The sequence below is a fragment of the Apodemus sylvaticus genome, chromosome 6 (assembly GCF_947179515.1).
Source record: "Apodemus sylvaticus chromosome 6, mApoSyl1.1, whole genome shotgun sequence".
Lineage (NCBI taxonomy): Eukaryota > Metazoa > Chordata > Mammalia > Rodentia > Muridae > Apodemus > Apodemus sylvaticus.
Window position 1 is genome coordinate 118,499,959 of NC_067477.1, and position 27,773 is coordinate 118,527,731.

Sequence of the window (27,773 nt, forward strand, 5' to 3'; positions counted from 1 at the left end):
ATCCTTGGTATTCAAAATAGGCCTCTTGGCATTTGTTTGTTTGTTTGGTTAGTTGTTTGTTTTGTTGGTTGGTTGGTTGGTTGGTTGGTTGGTTGGTTGGTTGGTTGGTTGATTTAGAAGTTCTTTTGATGGACAGAACCTCTAATTTATTTTTCATGTTGTAATCACTAAGCAAAAGTAGATGAGCACAGTTTTCCTCAAAAAATAAATAAATAGAGCCTTGCAAAATTTCAGACACTTTCTTGAGAATAAAATTGGTTGAAAAACATGCAAAATTTTAGGCATTTTCAGAAAAGTGTCTCATCCAAAGTCATCAAGCAAATGAGAGGCAGAGGCAGAATGTGGAACTGGAGAGCTCCAGAGAGACGTGTGGAAGATAATGGATTGTGACAGTCTGCCCATACACCCCTTCTGGCTTCCTAAAGTCCAGGTGGACGCCCACCCTGTCATACTGATTGATTGTAGCACCCGTGCTAGAATGTCACAAATCCCCAGCACATGGATACAGTTGCACATCTGTTTCCAGAAAGTTCTAGGTCAGAATACAACCTTTCCCTTTTGAGGATAAATTGAATTGCCAACAGTCAAATCAGGGAAAGGAAGGCCCTAATAAGCCAGGTTTGCAGCCATTGGGAGCCAAATAAAGAAGATGGGAAGCAAAGAGACGAGCTTGGATCTGTTTTCCTTCGCCAGGCTTTTAGGCTGTCTTTTAAACAAATCTGACCCTAGGCACAAGCTTGTCCTTTCCTAGTCCCAGCTTCCCTGGATATAAAACACATGTTTGGCAACTGGTCGGAAACTTATTAAAGTTTCGGCAGTAAACTATGAGAGGCCAGAGGATTTCAGGCGAAAGTTATTGCATCGGTAACTCAGAAACTAATTCCTAAAACTCCTGACACATTTATCCAGAGGGCGAGTGCCAATACAGAAATGGAAATCATTGTCAAGGGCCACTGTGTACCTAGAATTAAAATCCATCATTCTCAGAGCAGAGAACTGAGATTTGGGCAGAATATGAGAATACTCACACCTTCAAGACCACCTTTCCTCCAAACGAGTGCCCTCCATGGTTCAGAACATGGCAAATTCTGCATTCCCTGCTCCTTTGTTTTTCTTTCTTTAAGAAGCCCTCCTTACATTTCCCTTTCAAATATTTCTTTCTCTGACAGTTCCACGTTTAAACTGAAAAGCCTCCTTTTCCTTCTTCAGTTGCCCTGGTTTTATTTGGGATGGAAACCCTGCTGGGGACTGTAACAGAGAAGAAACTTTACAGCAGCAATAATCCCTTCTACAGTGTCTATTGTGGGGAAGCTTAATACACTTTTATTAAATGGCTGAAGACTTGACTCCAGTGATCTGAATTAACTACAGAAAAGCATCGAGACAGAACAAAAGTCCCCACTTCATTCAGCAGACATCCACGTCATACCCATAACCCTGCCTCGCTGGAACCCGAGACACAAAACTGCCACTTGGGAGATGCCCCTGAGAAGGGTCAATGTTGTCTTAAGCAATACTGTTATCACCAAAAGTGAGCCAAGGCGGGGCTGGGGAAATGGCTCGGTTGACCAAATGCCTTCTAAGTGAGCATAGGGGCCTGCATTTGGATAAAATTGGGTGTAGTGCCTGCCCAGGAACAGAAACAGGCAGATCCCCTGGCCTCCCTGTCCTGCCAATCTAGCCAAAATGCCCAAGCCTAGGTCCAGGCCCTGTCTTAAGAACTCAGCTAGAACATGAATCAGGATGATACCCAGTGTTAACCTCTGACCTACACACACACACACACACACACACACACACACACCTATGTGCACATACATGCATCTGCACAAGCACACAGAAACACACAGACACACATACATCTACAAGCACCTATGTGCATCCACACAAACACATAGACACACAACCTATATGCACCTACATGCATCCACACAGAAACACAGAGACATAGACATTAAAGAAAAGGCAAAGCCAGAAAAGAAGACAGGTTAGGGTTTAAGTAAGGGAATGCAGAACTGAACCCTCAACCTCACTGATGCGAAGGATAATACACGTCAGAGTTTAAATGGACACACACATTGACCTTGACTGCAGTCATTTAGGTAACTGTACAAAGTAGCTTTGGCACAATCACAACAGAGGAGAAAGCAGAAGCGATGCCCAAGTTGCTACAAAACCAACCAGTGAATGATAGCATCATGTGTATTTATCGCCTCCAGACATGTGTTGAGTGGGGACGTATGGTCACAGACAGGCATGTGTATGGTGGCCCATTTGGGTCAAATGACAGCTGAGGCTGTACACTGAGGTGGAGACCATTGTCTCCAGCAATGGATGCCTTGAGTTATTTTCTGAATTAACTTGTTTTATTTTATTATTTTTACAGCAAACATCATTTTATATTTTCATGTGTGGGGTTAAAAGCTTTTCAAACAAAAAGTTTAGGTCCCCCCCCCAATTCCTTTCTTTTTTTATTGCTATACTTAAGTTCAACCGGGTAGTGGAAAATATAGAATATCGTAATATGATCTCATCATTATATAATCATGTCAAAAACCTCTAATTTACACTTTCATTTATCAAATTATATACTTTTAGTGAGAGCAATTTATAATGTGCTAATTATACCTCAATAAAATTGTTTTTAAAGGAAGACAATTTATATCCCTCACAGAATATTGTTTAAATATACAATTGTAAATGAACAGATGTTCTCTCCTTCCCTTACTTCCTTTCTCTCTCTCTCATATATATATATATACATATATATATATAATGTTTATGTGTCTATGTGTGTATCTGTGTGTGTTGTGTATACTGTGATATATGTCTGAGTCAATGATGAAAAGGAAACTGGATGTTTCAGCAAGTGACAGCAGGCTATCCCAAGAGGCTAATAGTGTGAGCATGGTGTAAGAACTCTTTGGCTGGTCCTCTGCTCCCTGGCAGCAGCATCCTCCCAGATCACAGACGGATGCAGGGCTCACCAGCTCTCCCACTTCTGCCTGCCATTCGCACTGTTTCTCAGAGTCCACGTCAATCTTAGATGCCTTTTACCCCAAAGTGCATGCTTCAGTGCACTTTAATTTTGCTGCAGTAAATAAATGGTCCTCACTCGCTTCCCATAAGTAACCAAACAGCAAACCTTCGGATTGAGTCTTCAGAAGCAGACAACATGCCCAAACCAAGTGGTATTTCAAAGTGATAATTATGAATAGGGTGGAAACGTTGTAGAAGCTGTTCCTTGACTGTGCTGCCCAGTTATCTCATGTATGAATGTCCTTCTTCTATGAGACTAGTGACAGAACTACTCCAACGATTTGCAGTTGGAAATCTAGAAATGCCACAGCCTACAGTGAGTTTGAGAATGGGCTTCCTGAGTTCACTGGACAAGAATGAAACTAATGCTTACATGGTTGCTCTAGGATCACTGTCCTCAGTACTATTTGGGGTTCCGTCTCTTGGTACCTGCTAGGAACATGATGCCTGAATTCACCGCAGAGGAGTGGGCCTTTCTGAGTTGATTCTTACCACTGCTTTCCCATGCTTTCCCCCTCTGCCTTCCAACGCATTCAGCTGGACAGTGCTGCACGGGCGGATCGGGCGCCCAGCGAACCCATTTCGAGTGGCCCTGGAATACATCTCCAGTGGAAACCGGAGCTTGTCGGCGGTGGATTTCTTTGCCCTGAAGAACTGCAGTGAAGGTACCCAAATCTGGTTTTGCCTCTCTCTCTCTCTCTCTCTCTCTCTCTCTCTCTCTCTCTCTCTCTTCCCCCCTGCCCCGTAGCCTGTCTCAATTATATCAATAACTGCTTAGCTTGACTACAAGGTCTACGGTAATCAGGAACTGATTCTGAACATTAGCAAGTGTGCCATAGCCCAGGCAAATCGATTTTCAAAGAATTCTAGAATAAAGTTATAACTACTTATCTTCAAACTATATCAAGTGGTATATAGCCTTTCTTAAATAGTATGTTAGCTTAACTTCTGTGGTGACAAGTGCCTCTCATTATTTTAAAATATTTTATTCTAAAAAAAATGTAAATGGAGAAGCAGCAGGTAGGCTAGCACCTAGCAGCCTTAGCCCAGCATAACAGTTACCAACATCCTGACATCTTCTTTCACTTACACCCTCCCCACAACTTAACGATAATCACCATTTGACTTTTTCTGGAGGTAAAATTCACAACTAAGCATTCGTATTGGTTTATCTGGGCTCTTTCCATGGACACCATGGGAAATGTTTAGATGTAGGATTTGGGCTTATTTTCATCCAAGCCTAATGGGCACGGCCCACTGTAATTGAAATTCTTTTGCATAAATGTCACTTTGTGACTTTACCTCAAGGTAAGCTTTTATTCTTTTTTTTTCCTTTATACCTTTGCTTCCCAAAACTCCAACCAAATGCAACACCCACCACAGGCCTCAGGTCTCCATAGGCCCCGGAGGGGCTTTTTCTTCTTCCCTCTGCAGGGTTTGAGTTTCCTAACCTGATTTTTACCATGCTATTTTGCATGCATATTTTATTAAACACTGTTTCAAGTCTGAATGGAAAACCTACTGGCACAAACTCAGTAGTTAGGTGAGGCTGAGCTCCCTTGGTTCATCAGAAGGCCTCAGTCTACCTAAAGCATCCTTCCCAGAGGAGTAGAGTAGGAGAGATGGGTTTAAAGGAGTCGCTTTCATTGTTCTTCTATTCCTGTCCCTGCTTCTGCTCAGAGATCTGCCCAAAGGCACTCACCTAAGGAACCCGTGACCAAAGCATCCTAAGAATGAAACCTAAGATCTTAAGAAAGGGCAGGAAAGAAGGCTGCAGTCCCTTCTGGATCTCAATTCTCAATTTAAAATATCTGTGAGCAACCACGAAGGCCCATTCACAGATGGTCATCTGTTGTGTACAGGGGCCTGGATTTAAATCTTGTGCCTCTTTGTTGTGAGGTGGGACAGTGACCCGATGCTCCTATTACTGTGACTCTGTTCATTGATGGCTTTACAAGAACCTTTGCAAGTGAAAGTTTTGATTGTTCTTGTTTTAATCAAAACTGATTTCTATGTGGGGAAAAGAAAAGGCATCTCCCGTGACGGACTGAAAGGGTCACAGGGGAGAAGGTGGTTAACTTGTGCTATGAGGCAATGCGCGAGGAGCAGGTGGTTTGGGATTGAACCTGGAGTGTGTGTGTGAAACTTTCCACACTTGTGAATTTAAGGATCTGTTAAAAATCTCTGGACACCATCAAACTTCACAGATTCTAAGGATCTGTTATCCAAACGATGCCCTCTGTTGAAATGTAACCAGTTAACACAAATACCACAGGGAAAAGACGTCAGTTTACACAGATAGCATAATCCCATTTGAAGAACGCTAGGAGAGGAAACAGTTGTGCACCAAGTTCCAGATATCAGGCCCAGCACAAAATGCTGCCTGTGTGACAACTCTGCAGAAATTCTTGGCATTCTCAAATCAAGAATTTGGGCCAAGTGCAAGCTCCTGTCACCCAGAGAATGTCTTCCCCTGATGCTTGTGCTGCATGGCAGTACATCTGTCGTAGAGCTTAAGCCTGTTTCCTGTCTGTTTCTCCGTCCCCACAAGACCAAAGTGTGACCTCCTTCCGAGGTCCTTCATGACTCCAAAAATGACCTCTGCAGGGTACCCTCTGCTGCCTTTGCTTGGTCAACAAACCCGGGGAGCTCCTTATAGTCTAGCCACCTTCCTGACTCCAGATCTGGAGGTTCCAAGTCCAAGGACAAGATGGTCTTCCTGGGAAACAGTTGACCACCACATTCATTTTTTTACTGAAAACACATTAGCTGCCAAGGCTTAGGGAGGGGCTGGTGTGGACAAGTGAGGGAAAATAAAGCAGAGAGTGGTGATGTCAGAATGTTCTGAGCACTCTCAGCCCCCTCCCCACAGTGGAGCAAATAGACATGCTTCAAACATAGGAAGCATCCTGAAACAACATCCCCACATTTATAATAAAGGGGATTTAAGATTTGCTTTGGTACATACTTGAAGCCTATGTGATAGAGGCAAGTCCTTGTATGACTTTGGGGCGTGATTTTGTTAGATCACAGAGGAGAGAAGGAGAAGGAAATAGTTTCTTAGAGGTGTGGGTGATGCTGGTAACATGCTAGCCAGGCTGTGGATGGGTGAGCAAGATATCTAGTCTATTGACTAATTGTAGCTTGATCCCATTCATAATGAGGCACAGAGTATGAAAGGAAACACAGCTAAATAACTAAAGCTAGACCTCTTCCTTGACAGTGAAGAACACTGCTTAGCACATCTGGGGAAGGCTGACAGCAGATATTGGGTACAATTCTTCCTGTGGTGTCTTCAGAAAGACAGATTTAACCATTTCCTCTTTAAACATTTATATCTGTTACAGTACATACACTGAATAGATGCTCAGTTAATGCATTCCAATGTTGATGGGGTAATCACATATGGTACAGCTAAGGATCCACCCTCCTGCCTGTATATTGTCTCCCACAAGCATAATGGCAGAGTGGGGACATTTCTCATCTTACAAGCAAGAAAACTGAAAGTCACCGGTGTTTTAAAACTTGCCGGAATCTGTAAATCATAGCGTCAAAGTTGATCTAATCACAAAGCCATTGATTCATCCTTGACATCTTGCCTTTGTAGAATGTACACATACTTAGTTTAATTTATCACTGGATGCCTTAGAATGCTTTCAACTCTTCCACTTCCTTTGATCCCTATAGCAAATCGGCCAGCACGTGAGCTTCCTGCCACTTTGCACTCTATCTGTGCCAACATAGGTGCTATACTGCTAACTCTTGACTGTTTTGAGACAGGCTTTCTCTGTGTGTCTCTGGCTATCCTGGGGCCACTCGATCTGTAGATTAGACTGGCCTCAACTCACTGAGATCCATCTATCTCTGCCTCCTGGATGCTGGAATTAAAGGTGTGTGCTAGCACCTCCTGACTACATTGCTGACTCTTGAATTTACCTGTCACGTTTTCTTAGCCATGTCTTATTCTTCTTGTATCCTTTATATATACTAATATGGACTTTGGCATTAACTTGGTGACCTCTCTAAGGCCATAGTTCATCTTTCTGATGCTGAAATCCACAGTATTCCCATTCCTTGCAGTCCTTTCAAGAGACATGTGTAACTCCTTATCACCTTAATAATAATTGGGGATTGTGCTAGACTTCCTTGCATAGGAAGTGTCATTGGCAGCTACTGAAATTCTGCTTGGGAAGACCTTGATGTCTGCATCTAAATCTAGCAGTCCTTTCCCAATTAGTCATTGGGGGACCCTAACTTGATGTTCAATACATTGTCCTTTATTTCATTGGTTGCTCAAGGGAGCAGTTAGCATGGTGCTAAGCACATAGGAAATATCACATAAATGCTTGTTGACAGATTGGTTAATCAATTGATTAATAAATGCTGATCTTGTTTTATAGCTTCAGGCTAGTGGGGTGGACTACTTCCAAAAGAAGGCAGCTGGGAATAGAAGTTGCTTGGAATTGGTACTTCCCAGAAAAACTTGTGAGAGAGCAGTTTATACAGTTTATACAGTAAAGCTAGGAGGGACATTAACCTCTGGAGACACTCAGATATGGGAATCCCTTATCCCATTTCAAAAAAAGTCTTTCGCTGGCAGACAACCTAGAGGAGGTCACTCCCCAAAGTCCCCCAACTTCAGAGAGACTCCTCCATAAACTGCAAGGTGCAGAATAAGCAAGGCCAGATCCCAGAAATGGACTTAACAGAATCCACAGGGCTCTGAGGAGCATACAATGCGCATTGCAGACGCTCATTTAGTAGTTCCTTGGGCCTGCCCTGCTGTATGTATGTGCTCCTCTTAGTCTCCTTCGTCCTCACCCCAGTGCTGAAAGCTGTGTGTGCGTTGTTATTACATCTGTTATCTGGGTGGGGAAATTGAGGACCAGAGAATTAAGTCATTACCCCAGAGTCAGAGCCGATAATTGGATTGGAAGCCATCTGGATCTTAGCTGCTTCCTAAGGAAGGTCACCACTGGAAGGGTAACAGAAAGCATCAAGACAGCCTCTTTCACTGTATAAAAGTGTAATGAACGAAGACCCAGAGATTTTCCTTGGAATGTGATGTGTTACATTCCCAAGCAGCCTAATGTACTTTGTCCCTCCATCGCCTTTGATCTCAGTGTTTCTAAGAAATCAGTTCAGTATTTCACTCAGCCTTCCTAGATGGGTCAAGGGCCTTTGAGATACACTCCTGCCTACTGGTCAAAATGTAATCAAAGAGCTGTTAAGGACCCCGCCATGTAAAATATGGAGCTGGGAATGACTGCAGTGTGAACCTAAATACGCTTTATTCCCAGTCACTGTATGAACGCTGTATTTCCCGGGCCAGAGCCACTGTTGGAGTTGCTCACAGATTTCTCAGCCACATGCAGTCTAGGTCCCTTAACATTCCTGATACCTCTGCATATACATTACTTCTGAGCAGCTTACTGGGGAGAGTAAGTCCCACAAGGATTTACTTAACTAGCTCAGAAAGTAGAGGGGATCCAAGAGGAACTCAGTTACCTTGAAACACATGTCCTCAAGGTTGGATATGCACAACTGTCTTAACTTCTCTGGGACTGCCTTGTGGGTACTTAAATAACCATCATGGTTTAAAAACTGAAGCCTCATTTAAAAGTTATACATTGGAGGCTAGTATATAAAGTTATACATGTAGAGAGGCCTTTAAGAATAGGGCCCAGAACCACTTCTTCCATGGGTTTGCTGCCCTACAATGAGGCTTCCTAAAATACAATTTGAGAACCGCTAGAGAGCTTGGTTTCCAACTCTTCATTTATCTGTTTTTTCTGATCCTATAATTCTGCTCTCATATAAAATATGAAAGCCAAAAACCAGTTATACTCTATACTTTCTTGGAAAGATCAGGACTAAGCATGAGATTTGAATATTTTAGAGACTGACACAACTGCAAACTCACACACACACACATACATTATACATAGACATAGATAGACATAGACACAGGTACAGGCACAGACACAGACATACATAGACACAGGCACAGGCACAGACACAGACATAAACATGGTGAGTTCTTTCCCACATGGGTCCTTGCTTAGATGTACTGGCCATAGAGTCAGTATGAATGTTCTCAGAAAAAAAAAGCTGGTGGTTTTTGACAGCTTCCCACATCAAAAATGATAACAGACAATGGAGGACACCCGCTTCAGCTCAAGAGGGGAATAAGAAAAAATGAGAGAAGCCAAACAACTAAGTTCAAATCTTTGGTCAGCCATGTGAAGCCAACCAAAGTCTGGGGTAGGCTCCAAATTCCAGCTGAACAAAATGATCGCCTCCATGGGGCTCCTGGAAGCATGGCCCAAACTGGGCGTTTGTGTTCCAGCAGGAGCAGTAGCTCGGCAGGGTCCTTGATCTGTGTTTGTAAATGGAGATTATGATAGCTCTCTGTCTTGGGACTGCCAGCAGAACCCTCCCCGATTTCTGCAGAGAACTCATCATCTATGCATCCACTGGTCCATTCATTGGAGCGTCTTCCTGTTCATTCAACAGACATTTACCCAGAAGATAGAAATCTCAGTGCCTGCTGACCCTAATATACAATTGTTTTTCCTGCCTAGGGCTAAATTTAATATGGTGGGCTTAAGAGCTTCATTCTACTTTGGACAGAAACTGCTCCCCAAAGGGCGTCCCTGCTTATACCTAATTTGCACCAGTGAGATTGAGAAGGTATTCCATTTGCAGAGATGTCTTCCCCTAGTCTAACTCCACTGTTTTTCTCTCAGAAAGATCATGAAATAAGACCCAAACCAGCATCAGAAAACCTGAACTAAAGTCCTCTTTCCCACTTCCTCATTTCCAGAGACAGGTCAATACTTCAGATCTGAAAGGACACATTGATTGTTTTTTAATTGAAAGTGGGAATGGGAATATGTCAATAGTTTTCCTGGCACTGACGTCATCCCAAGGGCCAATAAGAAACTGACTTAGAGATGCAATATAACTGATGCCATGGGCTGCCTACCCTCTCTGGGCCCTGCCTTGCCAGAAGCCAGTTAAAATGAGCCATTCTCCCCCTCATATTGCAGTTTCCCATGAAGAAGCTACCATTCACAGGAACAAACTGGCTCTTCGGATGCCCCCTGCACAGCTTGGTGATGCTGACCAATGGCCAGATGCACAGTGGGCAATGAAAACCTTATAAGACCAGGCTGAGAGGTTCCACCAGCTAGGCCTGACACTTGAAGGGACTGAGTCAACTCTAAGAAGACTGGGTCTGTTCCTTGGAGTTGAACAACAGAGGGAAATTACAGTCACAGCCTCCGGAGAAAGAGGAGCCCTATTTTCAAAACACTCCTTCCTAACTCTTGTGTCCAGAACCTCTTACCTTTAATTATCAGTAGACTGGACTGAGTCACTTAAAAGTAAGCGTTAAAATTATGTCAGTCTGGGGAGGTGGCTCAGTCAGTCAAACAGCAGGGACCTCAGCCAGTTCCCAGAACCCATGCTATAATCAATCAATCAATCAATTAATTAATTAATTAACAGGCATGGTAGCACCTGCTTATACTTCTACTATTGAAGAAGCAGAAACAGGAAGATCTCTGGGGTTCACTAGCCAGCCAGGCTGGCCAAACCAATGAGCTCTGGGTTCAAAGAGAAACTATCTCTGAAAAATCATGTTTGAGAATGATTGAGGACAAAACCCTTGGTCGGCCTCTGGCCTCCATGTGTGTGACACACACATGCACACACACACACTCATTCATTCATTCATTCTCTCTCTCACATGTATATTCACATACAGGTGCTCATAGGCACACACACACACATCACACACACAGTAATGTCTACCCTGTGCATACACCCGTAAGTCATGATTTCATCTATTGAAAGCTGCTCATACTTCCCAATCACCTCCCCAACACCAAGTTCCTCCTGCCCAGGCTCCTGCAGCATGGCCTATGCTCTGCAGCCCTACACGTCTTCCAGCCCTCAGCTGAGATACTATTTTCTGTCTCGTTTCAGAATTATGTTTTCATGCTTTTCTATTTTAGAACAATCCACTTCTCTGCGGAGTTATTTATATGTCTCACTCAATAGATGCTAACTTCCTAGAATCAAAGTCTCTCTCTCTCTCTCTTTTTTTAATCCCTGTGTCTCAATTAGCAACTAAGAGCACTGTTTTCATGGTGAGTGCTCAATAAAGGTTTGCTTATCCAAATGTAAGAGGGAGATTATGGGCTTTTAAATCAGACCAAATGAGTATGGAAGCTCGGCGCTGTCGCTTACCACCTTCGTGAGCTTGGAAGAGTTTCTTAAATCTGCGGGCTTTGTTTTTTTTTTTCAATCATTAAATAGGCTAATAATACATAATTATAGCTTTGTTGGGAGATTAAAACAGATATTGTGTGCAGAGCTCCTAGCCAGTGCCCAGCATGATAAATACCACTTCCTCCTCTCTCAAACATCCCTTGACTAAGCTGAGTCTTCTCATTCTGGAAGCAGAGCAGAATAATTCTGCACAGCTATCCCAGGGGGTCTTTGCAGAGTCCCACCCACCTTCTGCCTTCCGTCTGCGCCTTGTCCAAACCGCAGCACGGAGGGAGGGAAAGCTACCTTATTTCCAGCAGACTCTAATAGCCTAGATCTGCTTTGTGATTTCAAAGGCAACCGCTCTTCTTTCCCTCACAACTGATGCTTTAACCTCTGATAATGTCATTTCCTTTATCATTTTGTGACCCAGTCTCTAGAAGTCTTTGTGCCTTGCAAAGAACTAATACTGTTTAATCCTGTGGGGATGTTGAGAATGGAGGAAGTCCTCAGGCATGCTTCTCCCATGCCTCTTTCCTATCAGACTGGAATCAGAAGCAGCCAAGCAGAGCCAGGCCATAGGACCAAGAAAGGCTTTGTGGGCTTCCCTTTCCCCAGCAGTGAACAGCTACTTTTGGCAATGACTTCCTTCCTCCGGAACGACTTACTCATAATCACTAATAAAGCCATTTACAAATGCCCATAGAGTGCCTAGGGACAGAAACAATTGCCTGGGTTACTATTTTAAATATTGAACCATTGAAACTCACCCTGAAGTGGAGGCTAGATCCAAAAGGGGGTTTTAAATATAAATAAATAAAGAATGAATGTGCTGAGGTCATGGTACTCCCAGAAGAAAATTACTTTCAAATTACAACTACATAAAAGAAATAATTGAAAAGATTAATCACACTAAAATAATTGGTCTATTTTACAAGTAATTTGGAGCGCTATTCCGTCACTGACATCAGTGTCTAGTAGTAAAATAGTAATGAATTTCATTCTCTGACTAATGTATTTATTTTATTAATGGTACTAAATGGTGTTGTTACTGCTTATAAATATTTCATAACTTTTAATTCATTAAAATGTTCAAGGAATTTCCAAAAGTATTTATTAGTTTTAAATCGACCTTAGTATTAAATATGCAGTTGCCACTCTGTCTTGATAATTAAAAAAATTATTGTTTGGGGTAATGAAATTCTCTTTGTAGGTGGAGGATTAAACCCTAGTTATTAATGAGATTAATACACCAGTCAGTGATGAACAAGGGACTTGGAGATCTATTTCCTATTTAGGTCACCCAGGACCCTGTACGGCCATTTCTTAACATTTGTGGCTGTGAGATGAATGGGAACCAGAAAGGATAAGAAAATGCACTTCAACATTGTCTCAATCTTTCACTTCCTCCATGGTCTCTGTCTCCCCCAAACAGCAGATAATAGCAGAACCAAGCATTTTAACTCCACCTCCTTGTTTCTTTCATTGCTCAAAAGAAACCATGGTTACAAAGTAAGACCCTATCAAGAGAGAAAGAAAAAGGATAGGAAGAATGAAAGAGGGAGGAGAAAAGAAGCAATGAATGGAGGGAGGGAGAGAAAAGAAGGAATGGAGAGAGGGAGGGAAGACGGAGGGAAGGAAAGAGGGAGGGAGGGAGGAAAGGAAAGAAGGAAGGGAGGAAGGGACAGAGGGAGCAAGGAAGGAAAGGGAGGGAGGGAGGAAGAGAGGGAGGGAGGGAAGAAGGGAGGGAGGGAGGGAGGGAGGAAAGAAGAATGAAGGAAAGAAAAGGAGGCATAGCTAACAAGCCAGTACTCAAAAGCAGAAAGCAAAGCAAGAGAAGACGCAACAACGTGAACATTTCAAAGGGAAAGGATCCGGAATGGAAAACCTGGGTCTTATTCTTCAGTCATGTGAGTGCTACCTGAGTCATCAAAAGGATGTTTATCTGTTGTCCTAATGACACCGTGAGTGGGAAATGAAGATGGCAGCACCTACGTCAGTGTCCATGTGAAGGGCAATTTGATTATATGTGCTCTACTTGGTGGTGCTTGGAACTAGGGGCGTCGGCCCAGCCTCCCAACCTCCAAAGAGCATGTCATGGTATTGCTGGCTCAATGGCTTTGGGGGTTCTTAGCTCATAGGTAGGAGACATCAGAAAACGATGAACCAACAGGACAAGGATGAACCCTGATAGAAGCCCTATGAATAAAGACTGGATATCTAGCACCCAGGGCCTGGCCCATAGGCCTGAGAGCAAGCTGTCTCTCTATAGTGTCTCTCTAGGTTCAGCCTGTAAAAATGACTAAAGGAAATGGGCCATGGGCAAACTAAGGATGGATGGGTAGGTCAAGCTTCACATAGTTGGATGTTGTACCTGTGGGAACATGCATCGTCCCTGAGCTGGGACTTTACTTCTAACCAGTCCCAGTAGGAAGACATTTAATAATAAGATCAGCAGAGCAAACCACAGACAAGGTTTAAGATATAGTGTGAGCTTTGAAAGATTTTTCTCATTTGTAGCTGACTTTCCCCATTCCCTGAGATGGGATACATCATAGAGGATTGTTGTGAGGCAAGAGGACCCAGGAATATGAATAAGAAAAGGAGATACATCAGGCCTCCTACTCCTGTGTGTAGAGCTGGGTCTAGAAGGAGAGTCATTCTCTCTGTGCAAGTCATAGAGGAACAGGGAATGGCACCTCAAGATGACACTAGAGACTAGTAGTTGGGTCCAACCGCCCAAGTGGCCAGTTCTTAACTGAACATAAAGTTCAAAATCAGACTTATCAAATACTACATTTTTGAAATCCCTTGTGCATTGTCCTGAAGTGTTTTGTATGTATGTATGTTGTACATTTGTATGTGTAGAGCTGTGTGTTCATATAGAGGCCAATGGACAACCTGAGATGTCATTCCTTGGGAGAAGTCCACCTTGATACCTTAAACAGTGTCTCCCACTGGCTTGGAACTCACCAACTAGGCTGGCTGACCAGCAAGTCGTAGGGATTGACCTGCCCATTGCTGAGATTACAGGGGCATGCCACCACACCTGGCTAGTTTCACCGGTTTCTGGGTTCAAATTCATATCTTTATGTTTGAAAGGCATCTAAGTACCTTACCAGCTGAGTTATCTGATAGCACCCCTATTTTAAATCGTCCCAAGGATGGAATTAGTGTGACTGTTAGTGTCCTTGGTTTGTGGGTTGGTTGGTTCGATGAAGGCGGGAGAGATGGATGGGCACTGCTCCCTTATCTGACCATCCTAGAGATATTTACTAGGCTCAGGGCCCAGAAAGCACTCTCCACAGCCCTGGAGCCATGGGGAATGAATGCCAAGGTCCTCAGGAGTGGAGACCGCTTGGGTGTGGAGTGAGGGAGACGTTTGCTAACTGACTGCCATGGTTAGAAGGTCGGAAGGGTGGACTGCTAGAATTTAATGACTTTTCTTTATGTTCATGGATACTTTCAAGGCTGGGCGCTGTCTATTGTCAAGTCACACTGAAAGCATGAGTTTGGGGAATGTCACATCACCCATTTTGTTGTGATTTGTTTAGGGGAGGAAAATACAGGGAGGCAGTGGTTGGATGGCTGCCCAGAGGGTCCCACAAAGCACAGTGTACAAGCAACCAAGGAAATAGTCTCTGAGATCCATCCCTCTCTCAGAACTGATCTTCTGGCTTCCACAAGCAGCATTTGCGGGACATGAAGGCTTTGGGCCTTCAATGTATCTGCGGATCTTCATTTAGCTCTTAGCCAGCATTTTGTGTCTGTAAAAACAGTTAACAAACATTGACTAATTACTCCCTCATTAATCATTCATGCAACGGGTAAACTAGGATCGTATCTTTTCCTAAAGAACACTGTAATATCCTGTGTGTACCACACATCCCATACACAAGGGTGAGGGGGCTCTTGGTAACATCAGGACCTGCCTAAATTCTCTGGGGAGAGTGGCCTTGGGCCTTATGAGAGCCCATCCCTCCAGGATACCCGTTCTGCTCTAATTAACAGGAAGGACAAGCCTCAAGGCTGGCCAATGGCAGTTGAGAGGCAATAAGCTTTAATTACCAGCTTCTTCCTGGAAATTCTCATGAACATATTAAATCTATTGTCTTAAAAGGCCCAGAGAGGTTATATGCCAAAGTTTCTTTTATAAGCGGATTCTTCCCATCATTTATGAAGTTTAAATATAATGAAAATACTACCTCTGGGTGAGAGCTCTGGTCAGCTGCAGCACCACAGGGCAGCTGAAGCAAGATGAGGGTCAGGAGGGTGGCCATCTGTTCCCATGACAGGACAGCTGACAGTTTGTAATTCAGAAACAACCAGTGGGGCAGGTGAATGAATAGCAGGGGAAAACACAGAAGTCTCTTAGATGGATGGGGTAGTCCTGTCTGTAAGCATGCTGGGTAGCAAGTACCCAGCTCCCCAGAAGCCTATGAGTGTCCTGAGACCTCTCTCCTGGGGACTTGAACCTATGAGTATGTAAAGCCAAAATGAGAAATTTCCAGAATTGCATTTGTATGGATTTGAACCAGAAGGCAGAAATTTCCCAGGAGACCTGGTCTCTGCTTCCTTTCCTGTCTGGGCATCTTGGGATCGATATCTTCCTTGTTGTGCATAGACACAGATCTCTATCTCTCCCTCAGCCACCTTGTGTGTATGTCCCAACATGTAAGGACACACACTTACCCCTCTCTTCTGCTGTTTTTTTTCTCCATTCTTAATTGTGGATATGGGTGATGCCAAAGCTTCCACTCCATTCGGCCTTGTTCCTCCTTTTTACACTGACCGATAACAAATAAACAAATGCAGGCAGATTTCAGGCCCAGCCAGTTATGTTAGTTGTCTATCTTGGCGACAGCCTTTCCCTGCACCTCCCTGCCCTTAGCCTCAGCTTCTCTTCCACGTCTCTCCAGACCCTGATGATGTGTGTCTCCTAACTCATTCTCACCTTCAACTCTCTTCCTTTCCTTTTGTAAGGGGAAGAAAACTAGGTTGCAGAATTGGCTGGTTGATCTCTGTGGTCCCTACAAGCACCGGCAAAGCCTGGCGCTCCTGCATCTTGGACAAGGTGGCTGAATGGTTGCTGAGGCAACCTGGGGCCTGGCTCTGGCATATAGTCACACGGAGTCTCCTCTTTCGGCACAGAACCATTGATTCTCTCCTATCTTTTCTCTCCTCCTCTTCTTCCCCTCATGTCCCTGTCATTCCTTCATTAAGAAAGTAGCATGTGTGCACATATGTGTACATACACACACACGCATAGGCAGTGTCCATGCATATACTCAAAGGGTTACGTGAGTCATCTGGACATGATAATCTCTCAGAGGATCATGGTCTTTTAGTTGGAGAGTAAGACCTTTCCAGATATATTTTTAATTTTACATAGTAATTATATAATGGAACACAGCATGACATTATGGGGCACAGTACATATTATGAAGTATTATGTGGAAGCAGTGCAGCATTTTCATACATGTATCCTGTGTGTGATGAAGATACCAGAGTAACTGATGGATCACAGGTTTGTCATTTTCTTTGTGTTAGAAACATACAAAGGCCTCATTTATGCACATGCTTGTGCATGTGTGGTGTATGTGTATAAACGTCTCTGTGTGTGTATGTGTGTGTGTGTGTGTGTGTGTGTGTGGTGCACATGCATGTAGAGGTCACAAGACAACCTCGGGTGTCAGTCCTTGCTTTCCAGTTCATTTGAGACAAGATCTCTTTTGCTATTGTTTGTCACTACATGAACCAGAATTGCTAGTTTGCAAGCTTTTAGAGATTCTCCTGCCTCTGCCTTCCATCTCAGAGTAGGATCACTGAGATTACCAATGTGTGTTACCCTCCCAGGATTTTCATGGGTTCTGGGAGGTTTGAACTTGGGTCTTTACACTTGCTCATCATAGATTTTTATTCACTTGGTTATCCTCTTAGCCCTGTCCCCAGCTATTTGAATATGCTCAATTAATTGTTGTCAACTATCCTTATTCTGCTGTGCTATAGAAAAGTAGAAGTTATCCCTCCTGTCCAGCTGTGCCCCTGTAGCTGTTAGCCATTTTTCTCCATCCTTCCTTCCCCCAACCCTTTCCAGGATCTACTAATCACCATTCCCCCCTTATTCACTGAGGCCAACTTTTAAGTGTAAATGAGAACATAGTAAAATCATTCTATGCCTGTCTTGTTTCAAATGAGGTCTTAACCAAGGCTGAGGTCTTTGCTATTGTGAGTCACTAGGCAAAGGCAAGGACAATGATAAATGATATGGTGCTCAGTTTACTCTAGTGGTCAAGAAGTTAAACAAGAGCAGCAGTTCTCAACCTGTGGGTTGCAACCCCAACAAGGGTCACATATTAGATATCCTGCATATCAGATATTTATACTACAATTCATAACAGTAGCAAAATTACAGTTATGAAGTATCAATGAAATAATTATATGGTTGGAGGTTACCACAACATAAGGAACTGTATTAAAGGGTCTCAGTGTTAGGATGGTTGAGAGTCACTGGAACAGAAGGACCTCCTTAATCATGGGAGCTGGGACTGTGATTATTATCTGAGAAGACACTAGAATCTAGGAGGGAAGGTCTAGAGAAAGCCATCTCCTCTTCCAGAATTGGCAAAACAGAATTGAAACTCAGAGCTAGTGATGGAGAATTTTTCTTTTTCCTCTTCCCAATTTTTAATTTGTATTGAACATCTCGGCTGATATTGCTTGTGCTCCCAGAGTTTTGTCTGGGATTTTGTCAAGGGTTTAAAGGGTTTAAATATCACCCCTAAGACCAGATTTACAATGGCAGTAGTGGTCCATAGGACTCTCCAAGGAAGCAGCAAATCTCAGAAAGAAGGGGAAAGACGAGGGAAGGAAAAGGAGGGAAAGGAAAACAGAAAATGGGGATATGAGGTCACACTGCTTCCTCTAAAAAGGTTCACCTTTGGTGCTAAGCTTGGAGGCCGGAAGCTTACTGTGAAAGAAGGGGCACTTGCTTTACTTGCACATGCCCAGAAGTGTACACTAGGTAGATTAGTCCCCACCATCCAGTACTTTTCTGCTTTTAAAACAAGTCATTCATGCATGACCATATTATCCTATTATGTGATGCAACTTTCTCCCAAGCCCCACTGGCCTGTGAAGTGCTATGGCCTCTCACTAGTGTTTGACCCTATAGCCCAGTCCCCATTTGGTGAACTCTTTCATTGGGTGTTGATTTTTTTCCCACTGTATCTCTGTTACTGGCTCACAGAAAATCTTCTTTGAGACCATCCCAATCTTCCATTTATAGCATCCTCCCAAGATGAGGCTCCCTGTTCCCTAGGAGTGTCATCTGAGGTGTCATAAGCTTCTTAACTCTTTAGTCTGTTATCTCTGCCTCATCATTAATGGAGAGCCTTTCGCTTTAGCTCCAAATCCCTGACATCCACCACAACACCTGGCACACAAATGAGCCAGAAGGGCCTGGTGTAGGGGAACTGTCATGAGTACAAAGCACAGCAGGAAACTGAGATCATCAACTAGAAAATTCAAGCCAGGCAATATAGGCTTCTCAGTAATTTTAGATAGCCATTTAATCATAAAGGCATGTGACTTTATAGCTGTAGGCAAAGACAGACAGAATAACATAAACTTAAATTCTTTCTCCTTTGCCAATATAGTAACATAATTCCAAGAATGGGCATTTTAATATGCAACACCTAGAGAGAAACTCCATCCCTAGGTTCCAGGTTCCACCGGGGCACTATAGAACATGGTCAGTAACTCCCGCCGCCCCATGCGGTTGGCTCATGGTAGGACTTTTCCACAGCCCTAAGAATATTCCAACAGAAGTAAACACAAATGTGCTTAAAGTCACTGTCTTCTGCCAACTCTTCTCCTGTCTGGGGCTTCTGATGACTACATGGTTCTTCACTGTTGAAAAGCACAAGACTAAGGGCTGGGGCTGGGGCTCAGTGAGGAGGCTGAGTGCTTGTGTAAAGCTGGTAGAGCATTTGCAGCCTTGGCCTGCATCCTCAGCACCACTTAAAACACAGTGGCAGAATGTGCCTGTAATCCTACTGCTATGGTGGTCAAGACAAAACTATCAGAAGTTCAAGGTTATCCCAGGTTATATAGCAACTCGGAGGCCAGCCCAAGACACATGCAACAGCTCCCCCCACCCCAAATTGATAAGAGTCACAGCTTAGAATCTGAAAGGGCCTAAAGGTTTGTTGGGGTTTTTTGGGGGGAGGGGGTGTTTATTTACACATTAGCAGGATGATGCTGAAATACATTATGTTTTATAGATACCAAATGGTAAAATTCAGACTTTTTGCCTCTAATTTCATTCCTTTCCAACTTCTTCCAATTGCTACTCACCCTGGGACAAAATAGAAAATGGCTTTAGAATCTTCCAAAGCATCCTGCTTTGTGATATCCTGCCTAGGAGCTTGGCTTCAGAGCCTTCTAATCCAATGCTGAGCCTAGTACCGCTAGATGCTCAGTCAGTGTCTTCAGCTGGAAATCAACCATGGAATGCCGGTGTCCTGATAAAGTATCAGATGAGTGGCACATACAACGGAACCTTGGATCTCAGGTGATGTCTTCAAAACAAGGCCAAGCAGAGTCAGTCAGAGAGGGCAGCGTGCTCACAACAAAAGGAGGCCTGTTGCCTGCAGCGATGACTGTGTCCTTTGAGAGCTTGAGCCATGCCATTTAGTTCCACACTGCACCACTGTTAGCTCTAACCATGCTAACTCTGCAACTACCACAAGAAGCATCCTGGCCCGGGCATTCCACAATGTACATATGAATCAACTCATCTGTCATACTGTCCTCCACAAAAATGTCTGACTATTATGTATCAATGAAGTTTTATTATTTATAATTTTTCTTCTTCTCTTTTTTACTTTTAATGCTTCACTAATTAAACCATAATTGCATGGATTTCTCCCTTCCCTTCCCATCCTGCAGTGTCTCCCAAGTCCCCTCCTTCAATTCCACTATGGCTAGATTTGTTTTCTGCAAACATGACTTACATCTCTTTTTGTTCCTTCTGAGGATCCCCGTCAGCTATAAAGTTTAAAGGCCTGGAGACCAGCCTCTTTCCCTGGCCCAGGCTAGCTAGCCTGCTCACCTTTTCCATCTTGGCCTCTTACTAAATCCATACTCTGGCCTAACCACGTCAACAAGCAGTCATCTGGATGAGGCAAGCGTGGTCGCCCCACCTGTTCCAATCCCACGTAATCATCAAGGATCTTCACGAGTCTCATCCCCAGGACTATCCTTCGGGTCTTCTGCTGTGCTGCTGTTTAAACTGCTCATTTGGCTCTAACTAATCCTAAGTTATCTCCTGCTCGTAGCTTCTCTACTACAGCAATTTTGTTTTTAGCATAATTCTATGTGTGTTCCCAGCACAGTCTAACAGCTCCTGGTTCACTCAATATCCATGAGAATGTGTTGCTGCCTACTTAGCTGATAAATCTTTGAGAACAGCATGCTCCAGTAGAAAAAAAATCTGAAGCCCAAAACAGGTCTCATCTAGCAAAACCTTTCTAAGTGTTGGACTCTTTCTCCTTATAAAATTGTAACATGTGAGGATGGAATTAGGCTCAGCAAGATAACCCGAGTAGCAGCACAGCAGCATAGGGAATATTCAAAATAGCTCCTTCTCCTCCTGTTCCTTAAAGTTCTGTGTTGACCTTGTCTCCCAAGCTCCTCCATTCACCCAAAGGGTCTTACAGGGCTCCTTAATGGCACGGTCCCTAAAGCACAAGTGCTCCATGGAGACAAGCTTGACGGATGGAAGGTGACGAGCAAATGAACTGATGATGGTAAACAGAACGTTAAGAGTGTGCTAGACACACCTGCTTCCTGCTCCTCCTTTGGTCCCATGGAGTGGTTTCCATTAGTCCTGGGAGGCCTCCTGACTGATGCCCTTTGCCCCAGGAATTCCATAGCCATTCTACTAAGCCTGGCAAGGGACCCCTGAACTGATGATCTTCAGGGTCCTCAAGAGTGAACTCTGAAGCCTGTCAAGGATCCATCAACACAAGAAGGATTGTGTACCCCCCCTGAAATAGCAGTCAGGATGCCTGTCAAAGCCCTACCCAGGTAAGGTCCGTGTGCAGGGATATTCAGTTCTCCTAAGCAGTGGTGTGGATACCATGATAAGACAACCTAGATAGCCGGCCCTTCAGCAGTTCTACTGCTGACCTGTGCCTCAAAGAAGTCACCATGGCAACCCGCAGTGCTCTGTTTTCTTTCTTCCAGAAGAAAACAGGGGACAACATCAGAGACCACAGTTTCTTACCCACGCCAGGGTTTATCATTAACCAAAGCTGGGATTCTCTTCTCCTGCCTGCCTTTAAACACAGGTGTCTGCTATTAAGCTCCGGTATCTATTTTAGACACACATATCTGAATAACCTCCCTTTAATTAATCCCTAATCATGAAGGACTCTCATTCAGTGTAGAACATTAGCTCAGTAATATTTAGATTATTCCCATTTTGAATCTGTGTTTATAGCCTATAGTAATGAGGGACTGTGGGGTTCGGTGACATTTTTAAGGACTTAGATTTATTTCTGTGAGGCCATTTGGAGGGTTTTCTAATCTCGCTCCTAACTTGGGAGGAAGGAGTGGGGCTCCCGTGCTAAGGATGCCGCTCCTTACTGCCATTTCCCCAGCATCCCGCTAAGGTATTATATTTTCCAGTGCTTTTTCAAGAACAGATTGCAATCTGGGTTCCTCAATGCACTTTGTAATAACTTTTTGAAGAGACGACAGAGTCTCTGAATTGTTGACTCAAATTGTACCAGGTTTCCAAGAATCCTGCTTTCAGAGGCGGGAATGATGAATTGAAGAGTTATTTATTTGGATTTTTAAAATGTGTCTATTATTGAGGTCCCTGGGCTTGTGTACAAAAGATTCAAGACACAATTCCCTGAGAAAAATAGACTAAGTAACCTGTATGCAGGCAAAACTAGCAAGAGTGTAGGAGACCATTTAATTCTGGCCTTTAGTTCGGGGGGATGGGGAGAGGTTAGTGGTCCTGCAGACTTATAAGGATGAATGTGTGTGTATGTGTCTGTATATGTCTCTGTGTGTGTATGTCTCTCTCTCTCTCCTTGTGTGTGTGTGTGTGTGTGTGTGTGTGTGTGTGTGTGTGTAGAAATAAATGTGCTGGCCAGGTCAGGTCATTTCTCCTACACTTTCGAGTCAAAAGATAGGCCATGGGCAGAGGGTGTGTGAAGCTCAGGCCATGGGCAGAGGGTGTGTATAGCTCAGTGACAGTCTTTTCCTAGCATACACAAGGCCATGGGTTTAATTCTCCTGCCCCTACTTCCATTAACAACAACAACAACAAAAAAGACAAACTTTTTTGAAACTAAGTGATCACCAGTCCACAGAAACTCCATAGAAAAGGCTTGTGCCTCTGGTTCCCTAGATATGCTAAAATCTCAAACAAAAACCAGTGATTGTGGATATAGGCCCAAAGCAGTCCCAAAAGCCATGAGCATAAGATGTCAGCAGCACTGAGGATCTACCTGAGTAGACACTGTGAAAGAAAACCCTCCAAATGGCCTCCCAAGTTAGGAGCGAGATTAGAAAACCCTCCAAATTCCTCCTCCTTACCTGGGACTCATGGAGAAGGAAAGGAAAGAGAGGAAGCCATGAAAGGGGAAAAGAAACCAGGTCAAGCAAGCCATGGCAGCTGCTGAAAGCATCCAGAGAAATAGCTTTCCACAGAAAGAGCGGCAGTGGGATGGAAACACTAGGGGAGGAGTTACTCGGGTGAAAACCCATGTCTGTGTGCCCCACGCTGCACTTGAAATACTCGGGTTTTATAAATACTCGGGTTTTATACTGGCAAGAAAGAGGTTCGTACCCACTCTTGACTGGTACCTTACTAGGTATCCCGGGCAATTAAAATGTGAAGGTCATTCAACCATTTCTGTCCTTAAAGAGGCTCAGTGCCTGGAAAAGACAGATGCGTAAGGAAGTGGTTCCCACACAGTGTGGTGACTGGATAAAGCCTGTCACAGACTCATGGAAACATGGAAGATGTTATGATTGCACAAAGCAAAATGCTACGACCACACCACAGGAAGCAGGGTGGAAAAGCACAGAGTGACTTGGAAATTCTGCTCAGCTCTTGAGAGCAGCTGGCTGTGCAGAGCCCCTCCTGAGCCCCATGCCTCCTGTCACCCTACTCCGTATGTCCCCAGTAGGATCCATCCACTCCTGGCTGTACACACCCCTCTTCTGATAGTCACACCTTGTCACACATTAAACACTCTGCCTCCCTCTAATATACTGTCAACCCCTCGCATTCAATGAGCATGTTTTATTCATGTTTGCCTCTTGAGAAACTACAGCGCCCTGTCAGATTGTGAGCTGATAATATGTGTTTGTTGGGAGGAAGAAAGAACAAAGTGAAGGAAGGAAGGAAGGAAAGAAGCTTCTTGGGCTTCTGGCACCTGTTTCTGTAGCCTGTTGGTGTTTATCTGGATCTGTTCCTTCCAATGACTTCGATAAACCCACCCCACCCCTACCCACCCTCCACCCCTACCCACCCTACCCCTACCCACCCACCACCCCTACCCACCCTCCATCCCTCCCCACCCTACCCCTACCCACCCACCACCCCTACCCACCCTCTATCCCTCCCCACCCTACCCCTACCCACCCACCACCCCTCCCCACCCTACCCCTACCTACCCACCACCCCACCTACCCTACCCACCCACCACCCCTACCCACCCACCCATCACCCCTACCCACCCTACCCCTACCCACCCACCACCCCTACCCACCCTCCATCCCTACCCACCCTACCCCTACCCACCCACCACCCCTACCCACCCTACCCCTACCTACCCACCACCCCTACCCACCCACCACCCCTACCCACCCTCCACCCCATCCCTACTTTCTTCCATTCTTCTTCCCATCCATGCCTGAGCACCCTGGTGCCTTCTTCTGCCAGTTTCTTTTCTGTTTCTCCTCTATTTCCTCCTCTTTCCCCAAGTCTCACATCACCCACTAGACCTAAGTGTCCTGCCTGCAAGTCTGTTTCTGTAACATCCCATGATGGTTGATGGGAGCAGAGCCCTGACCACAGGAAGGGAATGACCAGTGGAAAGCCTTTGTTTCAAAGGCAGCCAAGTTTAGGCTTTAGACCACTGGTGAGCAAGGAAGGACTAAGATGTTACAGACTCCATGTTGGCAGGAGATGATGCACAAGAATCATGCAGTGCATTGGCTCAAAGGGGTTCCGGTGCAGGGTGCAGCCAGAGAGCCCGTACTTGGCCAAAACACGCCTATAAGCTGAGCCCCCACCCCCACTTTCTTCTAATTTCCTTCCCGTCCATGCTTGAGTACCCTGGTCCCTGTGTGGTGTCTCTAAATTGCTAATCCCCAGTGCTTACCTTTCCCAGACTCCTCACTTCACAATTTAAGAACCCAAGATCCACAGAGATTAAATGACCTTACCCAAGGTCACACAGCAGGCCATAGGCATTCAACTCCCAGCCCAGTGTCTTCCCACTTTACCTCAGGGCTTCCAGGTACCGCAAGCTATTGTCTCCACCCCAGATCAATGTGGCTGACACACAGGGAGCTATTCTTCCTGCAGAGAAATGCATACAGAAAGGGAAAGGAAGGTGACAGCTGTCTAATGGCAGCTGTATGGGATGGTTCTGGACTCAGAATGAGAAATATTATCTCCTGCTAATGCGTTTGAAGAGACAAGGGGAGACAGAATGCAATTACCCAAATGGCTGTTTTTCCCGGATACCAAAACAAATTCTCCCATCCTGGTGAATAATGCTAAGGGGTCTTTAACAATTGGTTTATGCCCCTATCTGAAAGCTGTCGTCACTCTGAATAGCATGGGGGCCAGTCAAGGGTATCAATTTGAGACAGCCTCGATGATCTCCTTTGAGAGTCACCAGCCTTCTGAAGGTTCCAGGCTCTCCAACAAGAAAGCTCTAGACTGGCTTTGCCTCTCGGCTCCCAACAGTGTGGTCTCAGAGCCTTCCCAGGGAAGAAGCATTTCTTCTCTGTGCCAGTCATGGGCCATTAGTGGCCTATTTGTTTTAGAGCACCAATGACTGCGGGTGTGGAAGAGGGAAAGGGGAGGAGTTAGAGAAACACCCATCTTAGAAGGGCCACTCATCTATAAGCAAATCTCATACAGACACCGCTATAAAGCACATAAATTAAACATAATTAATTCATCTCGTCAGTCTAGAGATAGGTTTTCCCTCCTGTAAACGTCTGGAGGCTTTTATTTGTACCACGGTGATAGCACTTACGTTTTATCACAATTCCTGATTATTTGTGCTCCTGTCATATCTGTCCTGAGATTGCAACTCTGTGCATATGAGTTCATGAATCATACCGTGTTCTGCCATACCCAGCACCTGCTGCAGACAGGGCCGCACCCAGGAAACTCACCCACTAAATAAATTCGTAATGTGAAACACTAGGAAAACTTGTGCTCAATGCCTAGCTTTAGAGGAAAGTGTCCATTGTGCCAGAGGTAGGGCCTTGAGGAGGAGGCAGTGACTCCTGAACTCCACAGCCTTCTGATTCTCCCGCTGTCAGGTGGCTAGATGATTCGGTGAGTCAGAGTTGTGGACAGTGAAACAATTTCTCCAGGTTGGACTAGAGTGAACAAGACACTTTTGTTGGATATACTGCACAGGGATGAGGTGGGTGGGGCAAAAGAACTGTCTATGACAATGGTGGACTCTGTGTGTGTGTGTGTGTGTGTGTGTGTGTGTATGTGTGTGTGTGTGTTTGCTTGTATGTGAGTGCACTTGCACGTGCACTTAAAGGACCAAAAATGCCATCGGGGTTTTTGAGGTAGGGTGTCCCACTGAATCCAGAGCTCTCCAATTCTAGCTAAACTAGCCAGACACCTAAACCCAGAATACTGCCCGTCCCCCACACATATCCCACCATTCTGCCTCCCATGTTCTTGGATAGCTAGTGGCCACCACACTCGCATGGCCTCTATGTGAGTTCTGGGGTCCCATCTCCATCCTTATACTTGCCTGGCAACTGCTTACCACCATTGAGCCAGCTCCCCAGTCAGTGAGAACAGATCTGACTGGTTGATGTTTGAAATGGTGTCTGTACCCTGGACAGCTCTCTGCCCCACCCTCCCTGCTCTTGGGGGCTGGGGGTGAGTTGACACAGAGTCAAGGACACAGACTGGGGAGCAGGCGAGAAACACTGCAGCAAACTCATCTGAGTACTGCTGCAAGCTCCTTTAATACCCTCCACCCTCACCCCCATTGGTCCCAAGAAAGCATCTTTTCTAAACAGTAGTTCCTGATTGGCTGGCATTGTCTGCACCAGCAATCCTCAGGCAGTCATCAATTAGGTCCTCCTGCAGGAGATGCTTCTGCAGCTACATGGCCTCCAACATTTACATAGAGGCATAACCCACCGTTCCTGCTACAGAAACTGAGCAGGGGTCTGGGTTTACAGGACATCAGCCCTGTGGCATGGAGCATGGTTAATTTTGATTGGTCATTCTCAGTTGTGCTGTTCCCAAAGTACCCTTCAGACATGCTTATCACACACACACACCGTGCACCAGCTTGTGAGCACAGAAGCTGATGAGCCGTGGTGACAGTAGCTCACAGCACTGCGTTATCCAACTGAACAAGGAAACCAAAGCCACCCGTGCTTAGTAGTGCTTGGGACCTGGAGCCCCAATGGCAAATGATGACTCTTTGCAGAGGGAGAAAAGCCAAAGCAGTAGAAGACGACACTACAGAAAAGCTGCAGACTGCGTCATGCCAATCTAAGAGGGCTTTCAGACATTAGACTCCTCACTACTTGGATGTAAAAAGACAGGTGAATAAAACCCATGACTCAAACACTGGGCAGGTGATATACATTTGCCGCTCTCAAGAGAAGAGACACAAATGACCAACAAATATATGAAAAAAATAGTGTTAGTCATCAGAAGAACGAAAAACAGAAATAAAACGAAATACCATTTCATCACTGTTGGAATGGCTGTTATACATAAAGCAGAACATGAATGTTGGCAAAGATGTAAGGAAATCCAGACACTAACACACTAATGGTTGCCGTATAGATTAATGCAGTCACTGTAGAGGTATCTCCAAAAAGCTGAAAATAGATCTAACTATATAACGCAGCTATTCACATCTGGTATACATGCAAAGGAGATGAAATCAGCATTCTAAAGAGATACCTGCCCACCCATGATTACTGCAGCACTGCTCACAATAGCTAAGATACCGAATCAGCCTAGCTGCCCATTAACAGATGAATGGATGGAGAAAATGTACTATATATGCACGCGGAGTTTTTATTCAGCCATAAATAAAAATGAAATTCTCCTGTCATTTGCAGCAAAATAAATTGAACTGTAGGACATGGTGTTAACAAAACAAGCCAGACAGGAAAAGAAGCCACTGTACACCCTC

The 27,773-nt window shown here is 44.6% G+C and overlaps 1 protein-coding gene across 1 annotated transcript in view; it reads left to right on the forward strand.

Moving 5' to 3' along the window:
• Alk (ALK receptor tyrosine kinase) overlaps positions 1–27,773 on the forward strand; it is a 718,836-nt gene that overhangs the window by 536,088 nt on the left and 154,975 nt on the right. Inside the window, exon 5 of the mRNA XM_052186316.1 lies at positions 3,577–3,704. Within this exon, the coding sequence (XP_052042276.1) occupies positions 3,577–3,704 (128 nt within the window). The remainder of the gene's footprint in view (positions 1–3,576; positions 3,705–27,773) is intronic.